Source organism: Monodelphis domestica, chromosome 5, assembly GCF_027887165.1.
Source record: "Monodelphis domestica isolate mMonDom1 chromosome 5, mMonDom1.pri, whole genome shotgun sequence".
NCBI classification, from domain to species: Eukaryota; Metazoa; Chordata; class Mammalia; order Didelphimorphia; family Didelphidae; genus Monodelphis; species Monodelphis domestica.
In genome coordinates, this window is record NC_077231.1 from 139588584 (window position 1) to 139604747 (window position 16164).

At 36.8% G+C, this 16164-nt stretch overlaps 1 protein-coding gene across 1 annotated transcript in view; it reads right to left on the minus strand.

The window, feature by feature from the left end:
• Positions 1-16164, minus strand: part of PRKCQ (protein kinase C theta) — a 199284-nt gene that overhangs the window by 4625 nt on the left and 178495 nt on the right. Inside the window, exon 17 of the mRNA XM_001362868.4 lies at positions 651-779. Coding sequence (XP_001362905.2) covers positions 651-779 — 129 coding nt within the window. The remainder of the gene's footprint in view (positions 1-650; positions 780-16164) is intronic.

Genomic DNA, 16164 nt, shown 5'->3' on the forward strand with positions numbered 1-16164 from the left:
TGAGGATGTCAATTCTTAGTTCAAAAACTTCTTCTGTACCCTGAAGGTTTCAGAATGATCTGTATAAGAAGTCATTTTTACCCTGAGATATATAATCAGATAAATACTATAACTTTTGACTGGATACCACTGGGGCGATGGTTGGAAAGGAGGAGCATATATCCTTATACCATTTGGTCCTCCCCCTTAGTAAAGCATCTTGTATGCCATGCTCAAAGAAACCACTTATTATTCTTTACAGTGAGGTGTTAAGGTCAGTTTCTGTTTAAGTAGAAAGTTACCTAATGGTCCTCTTCCCTTGGAGGTGGGGTAGAATGAGCTGTTGCCATAGCAGTGGCTTTATGGTATCCTGGGGTCTGTCTCCCTGCACAAGACAGGGTCTGCTCCTTATCCTCTCTATCCTAAATTGCCGATGCCTCTCATGACACTTACCTAGGATTTAGCTTGTGCTCTTTGCCCCAGCTTAAAAAAATATCAACCCAATTATATCTTCTGCTATCTTGTTTCCATCATCATTTTGGAACCCAGTAATGCTACGGTGATCTGGAATTATGTTGGGATGAGGAAATGGGGCATGATTTTAAAAGGAGCCTGGGAAGTTTTTATCAACTAAACCATAGGAAAATATAAAAACAGAATGAAATCCTTACCACTTTTGGTTTGAATGGTGGCTCTATCTCCTTTCTTTCAAGATCCTCCCAGTTGATCTCCCTGAAGAAGGTATGTAGACGGATATCCCCCTTCACCCCAAGCCTTCGCTCAGGTTCTCTCACAAAAAGCTAGGAAATAGTAGAAAGAAAAGCATTTTACTTCTCATTTGGTAAGTGCTTTCCTCCTTGGTTCTAGTAACATCATGGCTTCATGGATCCTGATATGTGTGTGTGTGTGTGTGTGTGTGTGTGTATGTGTATGCATTAATTTTTAAAATTTAATTAAAATTTAAAAAAAAAAAACTGAGATATATTCAGAGCTCAGGAGGCCAATTCCAAAGTCGGAGATCTCCTGAAAGCCACTTCAGCCTTGGCTATCATTTTACTCATCCTCATTAGGTCTTGGTTTGTTCTTAGAAAACAGAACACTTGATATTAATTTGGCAAACCCAACCATCATGAGAAAAGCAATAATGGGAATTATTAAGCTCTTTAGAGGCATAAAGTACAATTTATTTTGATTTAACACATATTTGAAAGCCAATGTGGCAGAGCAGATAGAAAGCAAGTCTCAGTCATGAAAATCTGGGTTCAGTTCTTGCCTCTGACACATACCTGGATGGACCATTGAAAATTATTTATCTTCTCACCATTCCAAGCAATTCTCTAAGTCTATAATTTGTAGAAGAGGTGCTAATCTGAATTAACAGAAGGAGTTTCCTCATTGGAAACATTCATTCACTACCAATGAAATCATCAGTCTAGCCTCTTTACCAAAAAAACAAAAACAAAAAAGCTGCAAACAGGACCTAAACAAAAAACATCTTCACACATATTTAAAAATACTGTACTGTGTGAGCAAAGTTAGACACCAAGGGAGATGGGAAATTTCACTCTGTCATCCTCCCTGTCTGGGTAGAGCTCAGAGATCAGTAGGGAGATAGGGCACATATTCAAATATGGTAAGTGCTTAAGAGAGTTACAAAGTGTTGTGGGAGATCCAAGGAGGAAATAAGGGAAAGCTTCTTGGAGGTGATGACATTTGAGTTTGGCTTTAAAGGACTTTTAAGAATTCCGTAGGGGTATGTGGGGACAGGAAGGATGACATTCTAAGCACAGGGAACAGCATGAACAAAGGTGTGAAAGTGTGCATATGTGGGAGATGACCAATGGTCCAGTTTGATCCAAGCAAAGAGTATGGGAAAGGGAATAGGATCCTAGACTCATAGGTTTACAGTTAGAATTCATGAACCTTAGAATTTGTGTGAATAACCCTTCATTTTACATATAAGAAAATAGTAAATGACTTGCCCAAGGCCATGCAGGTTGTGAGGATTAGAGCTGTGATTTTTAACTTGAATCTTGACTCCAAATCCAGTGCCTTTTTGATTGTAAAATACAATTTTCAACATATATGACATAAAGTTGCCCGCTAAGCATGTCTCCTCGAACTCACTGCTTAATTAAGGTCAACATGTCTAAATTAACCTTGCTACCTTTGTCCTCTGACTTTATTTTTATTAGTTTTTCTCCTATCTCTCCAAACTTATGATCTCGAACATCTTTCACTTATTCTTTTCTCTACTCCCCATAATAGTTCTGTTCACTCTTTACAACTTTTCTTGTATTTGTTTCTTATTTTCCATTTTTACTGTCACTTTTTTTACCCCAATATTAACTCATGCTCAGAATACTGTACTGTCCTTATAATATTTAATTGTTTCTTCTTAAAGGTAAACCTTTTTTTAAATTCCATCCTCCATATCATTGATTTAAGGCATTACTTCAAAGATGTTTGGAGGGGAATTTGGGAGAGCTCAGGCAAATCCCTACAGCTTGGCTCCTCTCTCCCTTCCATGCCATAAAAAGTAATCTTAAAAAAACAGCTTTTCTCATAACTTTCTTGCTCAAAAATCAATGGCTAGAGAAGAGGTTCTTAAAATCTTTTTTAGTGTCATAGATATCCCTACCCCTTCCCAATCAACATTCTGGTGAAGCCTATGGACCTATCCTCAGAATAATATTGTAAATATATTTTATAAATATATCACACATAACATGCTAGATTAACATACACTGCATATATAATTGATATATATCATACACATGCTAAATTCATATAGGTATTATTATATATCAATATTATACACATTACATATAACTATTATACATAAAGAAACATATATATGATAAATATATCTCATAATATATTAGATTCATATAATATATAATTGATAAATATATTATAAGCAATAAGTTCATATAATATGTATATGTAGTTAGTATACATATTACATATAGATGAAATTCATATATTTATATAATATACATGATACATAATTATAATTATACATCTATAATAGAAATATATTCTACATGACAATAAATGTATTACATAGGATTAATAAGGATGTTGGACAAATATACATATATACATGTAATAAGTATATCATACAGAATATAAAAATCAGTATATGCATATTTCATACATATTAGATTAATATAATATGTAGATATAACTGGTAAATATATTTCACACAACACATTAAGTTCATTATGCATGTATAATTAATATATTACATTATATTAAATCATATTCATAGAATTTATAAAATTTGCACACAATGCAGAAATTAATGTACGCATATATTAAATGTTGTGAAACAAATTTATATCATATGTATATATAATGTTATAATATATTAAGTTCATATAATATGTACATCTAATTGATAAATACATGAAATAAAGTGCATAGTATTATAAAGGAAACCAAGTATATTGACAATTGATATTGAAACATTAAAAAGAAGTTCCCAGACCCCAGGTTTAGAATTTCCAGCCTAGAGAGTCAAGTACCAACTCCTGACATGGCATTCAAGGACCTTCACAGATGGTAGTCAAGCTACCTTTACAGTTTTACCTTCCATTTCCCCTCTATACAAGCTTTCGATTTCAAATGAATTTTCACCGGTCCCCTGAATTTGATTCAGGCATTCCTGCCTCTATGCCTTTGCCTATGCCTTTAGCTTCCTTTGGAATGTTCCATTTCCATTCACCTACAAAGTATCCATTCTTTATCAGACATCTTCTCCTGACCCCCAAAGTTAAATGATTAAATCCAGTTCATTATGTATTCTAGGTATAGGGAACAATATAATCAAAGGTAGGCAAAGTGTGGAGCATTTATTTCTTCCTGCTATCATATGGGAAGGCAGCAGTGTCATTCCACAATTAAAAAAACAAACAAATAAATACACAAACAAAAAACCAATGGTTTTGAACACAAATGACTTGCCTTGAAGTTCCAGCTCTGTGTGTGATCTTAAGCAACTAACTTTCCTTCTTTGGGCTTCACTTTCCTCATCTGTAAAGTGGGGAAATTGGACTAGAAGATCTCTAAGGTCTCTTTCAACTGTAAATCTCTGATCCTAATTGTCCTAATTTGCAGATCTGATCATTTTACTGTCTTACTCAAAAACCTTCAGTGATTCCCTCTTGGATAAAATATAAACAAACTCCTTAGCCTGATATTTAAAGGGTCTTGGATGCTTACTGGGCAAATGGGACCCTGGGCAAGTCACTTAACCCTGTTTGCCTCAGTTTCCTCATATGTAAAATAATCTGGAGTAAATGACCAACCACTCCAGTATCACTGCTGAGAAAACCCAAATTGGGACTACAGAGAGTCAGGCATGACTGAAATGACTGAACAGCAGCAACAACTTGGCTCTGGTTTACCTTTCTTGACTTATTGCACAATATTCCCTTTCACGTGTTCAACATTCAAGGCCAATTTAACAATTTATTGCTGTTCCCAGCTCTTTTCTTATGTTCTCCTCCCTTGGGGCATTCACATTAACCAGGCTTTCTTAACCTTGTTTCTATGATTTCAGAGGGTCTGTGAATGTGGGTTGTATAGTAGTTGTTGTTTTTAAGGTAATATATGTATTGCACTTATAGGGCCCAAGGCCAGGGATTGTGGGTTCAAGAATTTCCAACTATACACTGTGAATAATTACTTCTTTAATTCAATATAATTTTTTGGATTACATTTTATGCATTTAAAAACATTATTTTGACAAAGGTTCCATAGGATTCACTAGACTGTCAGGGGGGTTCAGAATCTTTGGCAAAGCCCTTCCCACATGCCTGGAACATACTCCCTGCAAGGTTTTTGCCTTTAAAATCCTTCTTTTCCTTCTTTCGTTTACCTCTATCCCTAGATGAAAATTACCTTTCCTTCAAATTTCTCCAGAGAAGTTTGTCTTTTGCCATACTTCATTGTGTATGTGGCATAGTTCCCTTATTTGATCAGAAGATTCTTGAGGGCAGGAATTGTTTCATTTGTGTCTTTGCATCCCCAGTGCCTGGCAATTTGTTGAATTGAACCACGTTCTTTGCCAACTTGGATTTTCTTTTAATTAGCTCAATTCTTTCCCTTTTTGTAAATATAGGCATTATATGGATACAATTTGGCATTCTGAAAAATGACCCCTAAGAGTTTTCAAAATGTTCTTTTGGTATTCTTTTGCTAGCTAGTTAGAGATGAAAATGGCTTTCAAAGTCGCTAAGGTCTTGCTTGTAAACCTGCCTATGTCAGAAACATAAGTTAAAAGTCCTCTTTAATAATCTCCCAGGGACTACATATGTTTTCCTTCTTTTCCCATTGATTCAATTTCCCCCATTGTCAAAGCCAATATTAGAAAGGACAGAAAAGAAATTAAAGAACTTCAAATTTAAATAAAACATGAATAAGATCTTAAGGAGGAATAAAGTCTAAACATTAGACCTAGAAAAGTAACAGATATCCTGGCTGTCTGGGTTTGCTCTCTAATAGTCTTAAATCAACTGGATTTATTTATTTTTTAATTCTTAAATTAATTCTCAATTGCCTTTTTATTCCCCCAGGTGAACATTCTGCCCTAGTCACACTAGTATATTCCCCTTATAGCATATACCATGCATATTCTTCCCTCTGTATAGTATTCATTCCATTTTTCCCATCCAGGCTACCTTCCATTCCAAATCCTGCTCATTGCTGTTGGTCCAAACTCCCGTGTCTCTTCCCTGGATTATCTGAGCCAACAGTCATCTCTTCCTCATCTGAGCTGCTAAAATCCTTATTTCCTGTACTACTCATTTGCTTCATTGTAGGCTGCATTATACTGCTAGTTATCTTATTCAGTGCAACTCCACAACTATTTATGAAGCCCCTACTCTAGTGTAAATCATGGTGCTAGAACTGAGGTTACCAGGATTTAAAAAAAAAAAAAGAAATGGCTCCCACCCTCAAGGAGTTTACATTTTATCAGATTAAAATGAGCATAGACCCATGCATTTAAGAAGCAGGCAGGCCTTAGATCACATTAGCTACAAGATACAGATGAGAAAAAATTCCCTCTCCATCTGTCTAATGTCTGTATCCTAGTTCTTCAATTAGATGGTCCCTGGGGGCAGAGACCGAGATCTTATACCTCTTTGTTACTGTCAATACTTCTTTTTCCATAATTCTTCTAAAACAGTAGGAAAAAATGGGGCAGCTAGGTAATGCAGTGGATAGAGCACGGGCTCTGGAGTCAGGAAGAAATCTGCCTTCAGATGCTAGTGGTGTGACCCTGGGCAAGTCACTTAACTTGGTTTGCTTCAGTTTCTTCAACTATAAAATGAAGTGGAGAATGAAATGGCAAGCCACTCCAGCATTTTATTTTTTGCCAAGAAAACCCCAAATTGGGTCAACAATAATTGGATAAAACTGAAAAAACAACAACAAAGTAGGGGGAAAATCTATAGAAATATTTGGTGATTGATTTGATGATTGATTAGATACCCCATCTAATATTTTAGATCTAATCCTTTTAAGGTAATTGACCCAGTAGAGTGTCACATCTGAAGTCTAGAAGACCTAAGTTCAAATCTGATTCAGACACTTACTAGCTACTTTAATTTCCTCATCTATAAAATGGAGATGAGAAAATAGGCTGGTGCTGAGGCTCAGATGAAATAATTTTTTTTTAAACCCTCACCTTCTGACTTTGAATTCATACTAAGAATTGGTTCCAAGGCAAAAGAATGGTAAGGGCTAGGCATTTTAGAATAAATGACTTGCCCAGGATCACACAAGTAGGAAGTACCTGAGGCTAGATTTGAGCCCAGGACCTCCTATCTCCAAGCCTAACTCTCCATCCGCTTAGCCACCTAGTTGCCCCTAAATGAGATAATAATTTAAAGCACTTTCAAAATCTTAAAGAAATATGTAAACACTCTCAATAATGATGATGCTGTAAATACTCATTTTCTCCTCTACCTTTCTTAGTTTTTTTGCCCTTCTATTTTTCTTTTCTCCTATTAGAAGTCAGTTCACTTAGCTATCTTGGTGATATTATCATTTCCAACTGAAATCTGATTATGGGCATCCTCCCCACCCCTTGTATGGGTGAGGGGCCAGTAACAGGTCAAAGAGTTTGGCTGGAGAAAACAGCTTTCTGTTGCCATCAGGGCAGGATCTTCTTGATTCAAACCTGGTGAGTTGTTTTAGAAAGGTCTAATAGCATCCACAATGATCCTGAGATCTAGCCGAAAATGAAGAAGTTAGGACTTTTCCTTCCAATCCTTTGGAGAAGCTGAGGAACAAGCTTTAGTAATTCAGTTCAGGAAGAGGAGGTAATTACCTAGAATCTGACTAGATCAGAAATAATGAAGAAGATGTAGAGTGGAAAATGCAGGAATTCTGTTCTCTCTCTTTTAGCTTTCTGTGACTATAGTTGTTCGCATGTTGTCCTCTCCATTAGATTGTAAGCTCCCTAAGAACAGGGGTAGTTTTAATTACTTAATTTTCTAAACCTCTCACGATATCCCCTCTGCTTAGCAAAGTGCCTGGTGCTTAAAAAATGCTGTTGACTTTCTAAGGGGTAGAGCAGTACATGGATGCAGTTGCTCCTTTTTTCTCCTTTGGTTTTGTACCAGAAGTCAGGTGAAAGTAGCTTTTTTTCCTGTTGGGCAAAGCATCACCTAGCACTGGAAAAGCTAACCATTTTATTTATTGTCATATAATATGGATTTGTTATAATTTTAGGTTGGATCTGCCCCTCCACTGAGGCAGATCTGTAATTCACCTGTGACTTAGGGTCTTTGAAAGTTTCTTGGGACACCAAGGGGTTAATTAAGCCCATGGTCATACAGCTATTTTATGTGAGAGGCAGGACTCAAACCTAGATCTCTATGACTCCAAGGCCAGTCCTCTATCTACTGTGCCATAATCCTCTTCATTTTGAGGGTTTCCCTTAAGAATTATATCCTTAATTTATGGATGTCGTAGATCTGCTTATTTAAACTGAAACAGTAATTTCCTTGCTTTCTTTTGTGAGCAAATCTTTCTCTTTCAGATAGCTATTTGCTTTATTTTTCTCTTTTTTAAAATAAATTTTATTTTTATAATCATTTATTTAAAAAATTCCCATCTGAAGATTCAGTTCCCATCCTCTATCATACCCACGGTAATATTCTATTTCTCCCTTTATCAAAGATCTTGACAGTTACTAGAGAAAAGAGTCAATTATACGCAGATCTTCCTACAACAGTTTTGATAACAACACAGTCTTCCTTTTATATTTCCTCCACCTTCTTACTTGAGGTTTTTTCCTGACTTCCAAATAACATGTTATTTTTGGGTAACTTTTTTTGGGTAATACCGATATATTATAGAGAATATAGGCTTTGGAAGAGAGGGATACTGTAGGTTTATTACTGACTCCATATTTGAGAATGATATGCTCTTAGGGAACATCTTCAGTTGGGAAATTTACTAAATAACCTAAATTCCCCCCCCCCCCAATCCCTTTATTCATTCCTTCATTTCTACCAGCTTCTGAGTTTAGATCTATCTAGAAAGCTCTATGTTTAAAAAGTATCTTGACTTAATTTTTAAACCTAGTCCAATTTAACAAATTCAAAACTAGGTCATTGCAAATCTCCATTCAAATTCCCCTCAAAATAGCTAATGTGAATCAGTGGACAAAACTTCTTGGAACCTAGTTCTTTGAAAATAAGAAGCATGATTTTTGCCTTCAGTTGGCTTATGTTCCAAAAGAGACAGGCACCTCCCAACTCTTCCCCCAATCCATCCAACATCTGTCTTATTGGAATAGGGTGATGAGGCTGACTTCTTAAAAAATTTATTTATTAAATCAATTAATTAAGAATATTCTCCCATGGTTACATGATTCATATTCTTTCCCTCCCCCCCTCCTATAGCCAATGAGCAATTCAACTGGGTTTTACATGTATCATTGATCAAGACCTATTTCCATATTATTAATATTTACAATAGAGTGATCATTTAAAGTCTCTATCCCCAATCACATCCCCATTGAACCACGTGATCAAGGAAATGTTTTTTCTTCTGTGTTTCTACAGTCACAGTTCTTCGTCTGAATATGGAGAGAGTTCCTTCTCATAAGTCCCTCAGAATTGCCCTGGATCATTGCATTGCTACTAATAGAGAAGTCTATTATATTTGATTGTATCACAGTGTATCAGTCTCTGTGTACAATGTTCTCCTGGTTCTGCTCCTCTCACTCTGCATCAATTCCTGGAGGTTGTTCCAGTTCACATGGAATTCCTCCAGTTCAGTATTCCTTTGAGCTCAATAGTATTCCATCATCAACACATACCACAATTTATTCAGTCATTCCCCAATTGAAGGGCATCCCCTCATTTTCCAATTTTTTGCCACCACAAAGAGCGCAGCTATCAATATTTTTGTACAACTCTTTTTCCTTATGATCTCTTTGGGGTATAAACCCAGTAGTGCTATGGCTGGATCAAAGGGGCATGTGGTCTTTTAGTGCCCATTGGGCATAGTTCCAATTTGCCTTCCAGAATGGGTGGATTAATTTACAACTCCACCAGCTGTGCATTAGTGTCCCAATTTTACCACATCCAATCCAACATGTATTACTTTCCTTTGCTGTCACATTAGCCAATCTGCTAGGTATGAGGTGGTTGACTCTTGACTACTATGGCACGGACTGATGTAAACCGGGGCTTGAACCTTCAGTCTTGGTCTCTAAGATGCTTTGTGTCTGTTTCTTTTTTTCTTTTCTCTGAGAGCCAGTAGTCTCCCTTTCCTATCCAAATTTTTCTTTCTAGGGTGGGAAGGAGTGTGGAAGGCTAGCTACCCCTCTTGGGCATGTCTCCCTCTTAAGAATTTTTAAGAACCTTTCAGTCAATATACTTCATGCTTTTCTCACGTATTCTTCATCTCTCCTGTTTTCCCTTTAAATTTTTCTTCTTTTTGATCCTCATAAGATGTTTTGCTAGTGACTCAAGAACAAATGTGAATTATATGAGCATAGAATTCAGAAGTGGTAGGGTCCTGGTCAATTCCATTTTATAGAGGGAACTGAGGCAAAGAGTATGGAACTCTTAGTTAAAAAAAGTTTTTATTTAACAATATAGTTAAGTAACCATTCTTCAGCTTATGGTCTTAGAGAATTGTCATAGAGATTTATTTAGGGTCACACAAGGATGTATGGAGACAAATTTTGAAGTTTTGTTTTCCTGACTATGAGGCCAACTCTCTGTCCATTCTACACACTGCTTACAGAAGCATCTTTTTCAAAAAGAAAAAAAGTCTTTTATAAAAGAGATATTCCCAAGAAGGGGTGAATGATGGTACACAGGTACCTTCCTCATTATCCCTTTGAGGAAAAACAATAGAAGTATTATCTCCATTTAAAAGACTGGAAAACTGAGGCTTGGGTAGATAAAGCTTGGTATTGTGCTGATACATGAATCCATGTCTCTTGCTTCCAAATTCATTGTGCTCTCCCTGAATGTGACATAGCTTTTCAACATATTGAATTCATACTCAGAATCCATTCTACCGAATGAAAAACTATCTTGTGAGTTGAATATATTTATTCCTGGATTTCTTTATCTTCTAGGGAAAATAAAAATAAAATTTATAAGCAGGGGGGCACTCTGAGACTGATTTCTGTGTCCAATCTTCTTTCTAGTTCCACACAGCAGAGTAAATTGCTGCCTGCCCTATAGCAAATCAGAGTGCCCTGGGGTCCTGGATTTGGCAGGAGACTTCACTCCTGTAGGTTGGAATCAGCAGATCTGGGGCAGGGCGCTGCACTGAAGAAATAAATTCTCATGAAGAAAGACTTGCCTTTGTCCATAAAGGCTGTCAAGAAGGGTGGTTTACATTTATAGGAAATAGTAGGCCTCTTACGTAAACAGCCAGCATGCAGTTTGGGTTTTGTTAAATTTATCTGGCTGTCCAGGGGGGAATTGGTTTGAGGCTATTGAGGTCTGCCACCAATGCTCAGCACTTGTCAGCTGGTGACATATAAGTGCCTGAGGATTTTCTCCTCCATTGTTCACCCCTTCTCGGGAATATCTCTTTTATAAGAGACTTTTTTTCTTTTTGAAAAAGATGTTTCTGTAAAAAGATGTTTTGGTTCCAGGGCTTTAGATTTCCATCATTTCCCAAACAAACAAGATAGGACACTATATATTGAGTAAGCAGGGAAGACAAAAGAGTTTATTCTACATAACTAATGGGAGAATGATGTCCCAGGTGTTATTCTTGGGGGAATACAATTTCCCTTGATGCATAAGAGTTCACTCTCTTGGGTGGCTCAGTGGATTGAGAGCCAGGCCTAGAGACAGGAGGTCCTAGATTCCAATCTGGCCTCAGATACTTCCCAGCTGTGTGACCCTGGGCAAGTCTCTTAACTCCCATTGCCTATCCCTTACCACTCTTCTGCCTTGGAGCCAATACACAGTATTGATTCCAAGATGGAAGGTCAGGGTTAAAAAAAAAAAAGAGTTCACTCACTCAATGGATTTGTGATCTCATTGACTTTGAGGTTCAAAGCAATAGCAAATCACAATCCATCTAGGGCGGCCCTGCCCCTTCTCCATGGTCTTTCATAACTGCCACAGAATTTCTACCTGATGTGCCTCTTCACTCTCTTTTGAGATTGAGAGGCTCCTAGTGAAGTATTTTGGCTGCCTAATGGTCATCTATTTCATCCATTGAATAATAATATTAACAATAACTAAGTGCCTTGCATTCACGATCTCATGAAATCTTCACAACAACCTTGAGAGATAGTATAATGACTATCCTCATTTTACAAACGAGGAAACGGGCAGTGGAGGTTAAGCGACTTATCCAGGCTTGTATGTGTCTGAGGCCAAATTTGAACTTGGGTCTTATAGAAAAAAAGCTAAAAGAAAATCTCTTCTCTCTCTCTCCTATCTTTTAAATACTTTATTGAAACAAAAGGCAACTGGAGTTTTCCCAGCTGTAATTAACTAACCACTTTCACTACTCCTCTCGCCAAATGAGAACCCACCTAGGCATAGAATTGGCCCTTATATAGACCAATCCCATGGTCTGGAAGTAGGGGGCGTGGCCCCTCTCTAGCACGGGATTGGTCCAATTCAGGACCAATCCCAAGCCAGGAAACAGGAGGAGGGAGTGTGGTCCATCCCCCAGCATGACCTATTTTAGGTCTATTCAAGACCAATCTCCAGCCAGGATGCACATTAACTGTGTTACCCTAGGCAAGTCACTTAACTCTGTCTGCCTCAGTTTTCTCATCTGTCAAATGAGCCAGAGAAGGAAATGGCAAACCACTGCAGTTGCACATGACTGAAAATGAATGAACAACACCAACTTCCTGACTACAGGCCTGACACCTAGCTGTCCATCTGCATTACTCTATGTTAATTAATGCTTGGTGAATGCTAAAGGTTGTAGAATGCTGGCATGAAATCTACACAATATTTCCTTTAGGGAAAATTCAGTTTTATTCAGAATTTCTAGAAGACCCTGCATTAGGGAGATTTTACATTGTTAGGTATTGCATTTCCTATAGGATATAGGGAATTGGGAATAATATAATTTTAAAGAAAGAATATTAAAAAACCAGTAGATTCAGGTTTGGATCCTTTCGTGTGACCCTGGGCATGTCATTGAGCCTCATTTTGTAAATATATAAAATGGAAATAATACTTATTATTACCTAACTGATTGAGTAGTAAGGAAAGGAGTTTTTAAACATTTAAACACTATACCTCTGAAGTTCATAATAAAAATTATACACATATGAATTCCAATATAATTATATATAATAATATATAATATGCTAGTATACATAATAACATAATCATACATACTATCTTAAACATTATTATTGGAAGGGGTCTTGGACATTTCTGTTGAAATACTCTCACTTTATAGATGAGAAAACTGAGGCCCAGAGATATGAAAGAACTTGCCCAAGGTTATACAGCTAATATGTGACTGAATTGGGATTCAAATGCATCTCTTTTTTAAAAATTATTTTTATTGAAATCTTTCTTTTCTTAAATTAGCCTCATTTCTGAATATATCCTTGCTGTCTTACCTAGTAAATTCATCCAAATTCATTTGATGAAGGCAGAAACAGAGGCACAAAGATAAGTGGTTAATAGTTTAATGCCACATAGCAAGTAAAAGGCAAAGGTAGAATCAGAAACTAAGCCTATGGGCCAATACAATGATCCATAATAGTGTATATAGTGAATCATAACCCAGGCCTGGAACAATATATCCCAACTATGCCTAGAGAAATGTGAATTAAAAAAAAAAAATAAAACCCTTAATCTCTGTCTTAGAGAATCAATACTGTGTATTGGTTCCAAGGCAGAAGAGCAGTAAGGGCAAGACAATGGGAATTAAATGCCTTTCCTTGGGTCCCATAGCCAGGAAGTGTCTGAGGCCAGATTTGAACCTAGGACCACTCCGTTCTAGGATGGTTCTCTATCCACTGAGTCACCCAGCTGCCCCCAAAAGGTCATGAAATCATTATGAGCTAGAGTAAAATTTAATTAAAACAAACTTCTCATCTTACATTTTATGCTTTGTTATCAATTAATATCCTGTTTTAACAACCAATTTAGTTTATTCCTTTTAACAGAGGCTCCATTCTAGTCCTTTTCTGTACCCTTCAGATTTCATTCTAGTTTCTACCTCTGGAAATGACATTATTATGATCTGAAGTAAATTCTTTCCTACCTTTTGCAAAGGATTTCTTCCCCTTTTTAAAAATCCTACTCAAAATTCACTTCTTTGTGAAGTAGTCATTGATTAATTCCACCTGTCATCAGCTCCTCCCATCCCTTCAGCACATTTAGAGAGTCCTCTTGGTCTGTTGGGTATGTTTATCTTATCTTTTCAATTGTATGGTGAATTTCCCATTACTGAACGTCTTCCAAAGGCTCAATGACCGCTTGTCAGGAGTTTATAGAGAGGATTTTCCTTCAGGTTTAGTGTAGACAAGGTGGACTTTGAGTTCTCAAAGGATCATAGATCTCCCACTGGTGATTCCTACAGCTAAGTCCAATTTCCTTATTTTATGGACAAGGCAACTGAGACCTAGGGATGTAAAATGGCTTGTCCTTAGGCATAGAGGTAGAATTCATCAGAACTGGGAATTGAATTCATGTTGTTTGACTTCTGGGCCACTGATTTTTCCATTGAGCCATGCTATTCCTCCATGTTTGCTGTTCAGTTATAGAACTATAATCTTAGATGTGCAAGGAACCTTGGTGTTATCTAATCTCAGCCCCTTATCCAGCTAATTTGTGGCAGAAATGGGATTAAAATCTAGGTTTTCCTAATACTATCCCAGAATTACTTCTCCATAGCCATTGAGAACTCAGTGAGTGATCACAGTTGGATATAATGAACGATGTGGTAGAATTTAGTTCAATTCTCTTTTTTTTTTTTTTAGAGGAGAAGAAAACTAGGTACTAAAGATGTCAAGTTAATCACCTAAGGTCATATAAAGAAGGTGCTAATGATGGAATTGGGGCAAGGTCTCAGTTTCTCCCAATACCCAGTCCTGTGCTCTTTGTTGCTTGGGAACACATGGATTTTAGGGAAAACAAACTATCTCTCCATGTTTTCTAAGTTGACTTAAAACCAATTTGTCACAATGCATGAAAAGAGGATTGTTCTCAGCTTGTCTTTCTAGACCTACTCTCATCTTTGGAAGCAATTGGGATGGGGATTTCCTGCTTAGAGTTCATTGGATCATAGATCAGGAGCCTTAAGAGACCTCCTGTGTCTTATTTATTTTATAGGCCTCTTTTCATTTGCTGGTGCCCAGGCCTCATACTGTGGTAACTCTTTCTTACCATTACCAGGGGAACCATGTAGAAGACAGAGCAAAAATAGGGTTTGGATTAAGACCTATGTCTATATATTTTAATGCAAAAAAAAAAGGAGTATGCACTATACATTCTGGTAGCTTATTTTATGTGACTGAAATTTTGACATTTTTATGGGTTAGTTTAATAATAACAATAACAATTCATTATCTTATAGTGTTTACAACTACAAAACTTTACATACATTATCTGATTGAATTGAATTCTGCAGGCTGGATATTGCTAGTATTATAAGGATTATTTATTTTACAGAGGAAGAAACCAAGACTTAGAGAGATTACTTTATGGTGAATCTAAGATAGATTCAGGTCTTCTGACTAATACAAAAGTGTTCTTTTATTCCTCTCTCACACTCTCTCCTTGAATTTCAGTTTATATTATTTTCAGACCTTTTTAAAAAAGGCCTAGGGACAGCTAGGTGGCTTAATGGATAGAGAGCCAGGTCTAGAGATGGGAGATCCTGGGATTAAATATATACATGTAATGGCTGTTTTAGAATTGATAGTATCAGTTTCAAGTCAGAAGAGCAGGAAGGGCTAGACAGTTGGGGTTAAGGTCCCTAGGGTCACATAGCTAGGGAGAGTCTGCAGTTGGATTTGAACTTCCATCTTCTTGATTCCATTTTGCCACCTAACTGCCAATCATCGTCCTCCTCCATCCTCTTGTCCTCATCTTCCTCTACTGTGCTAAGTGTTGGATCAGAGATATGACTTAAATCGAGCTCCAAATCCAGTGAGCTTTTGTTTGTTCACTGTTGCCTAAAATTTACAACCAAGAGAACTGGACGTTTTGCTCCCTGGTTCCATTAAGCTCGATATGTTCTGTAGAAAAGAGTCTAGGATTCCTCAAATCCAATGTCTTGACATCCCAAAGAGAGATGGAGACCCACAAGTTTTGAGTTGTGTTTTGCATATTGAAAACAATTCTGATATAATTTCCAATATTGTTCTGTAAGAAAACAGTATTTTCTTTTACTCTTGGAGAAAAATACCATTTAGGCTGGTACTATTTTTATACTTGCAAATTCAATTTGGATTGTTATTAAGTGTGAGACACTATTCAAAGAGTAAGAAATCAGATTAGAACTAAGATCAAATCGTATTTTTATTAACAAAGGACTTTATTTTTATTTCCATGTTAAAAAAAGGCTCAGTCAGCCAGTTAATAATAATATTTATTAAGCCCTTACTAGTTGCCAGGCACTGTGCTAAGAGCTGGGGATGCAAAGGAAGACAAGAAACACTGTACTCTATCCCTTGCCCTCAAACCCCAATCCCTC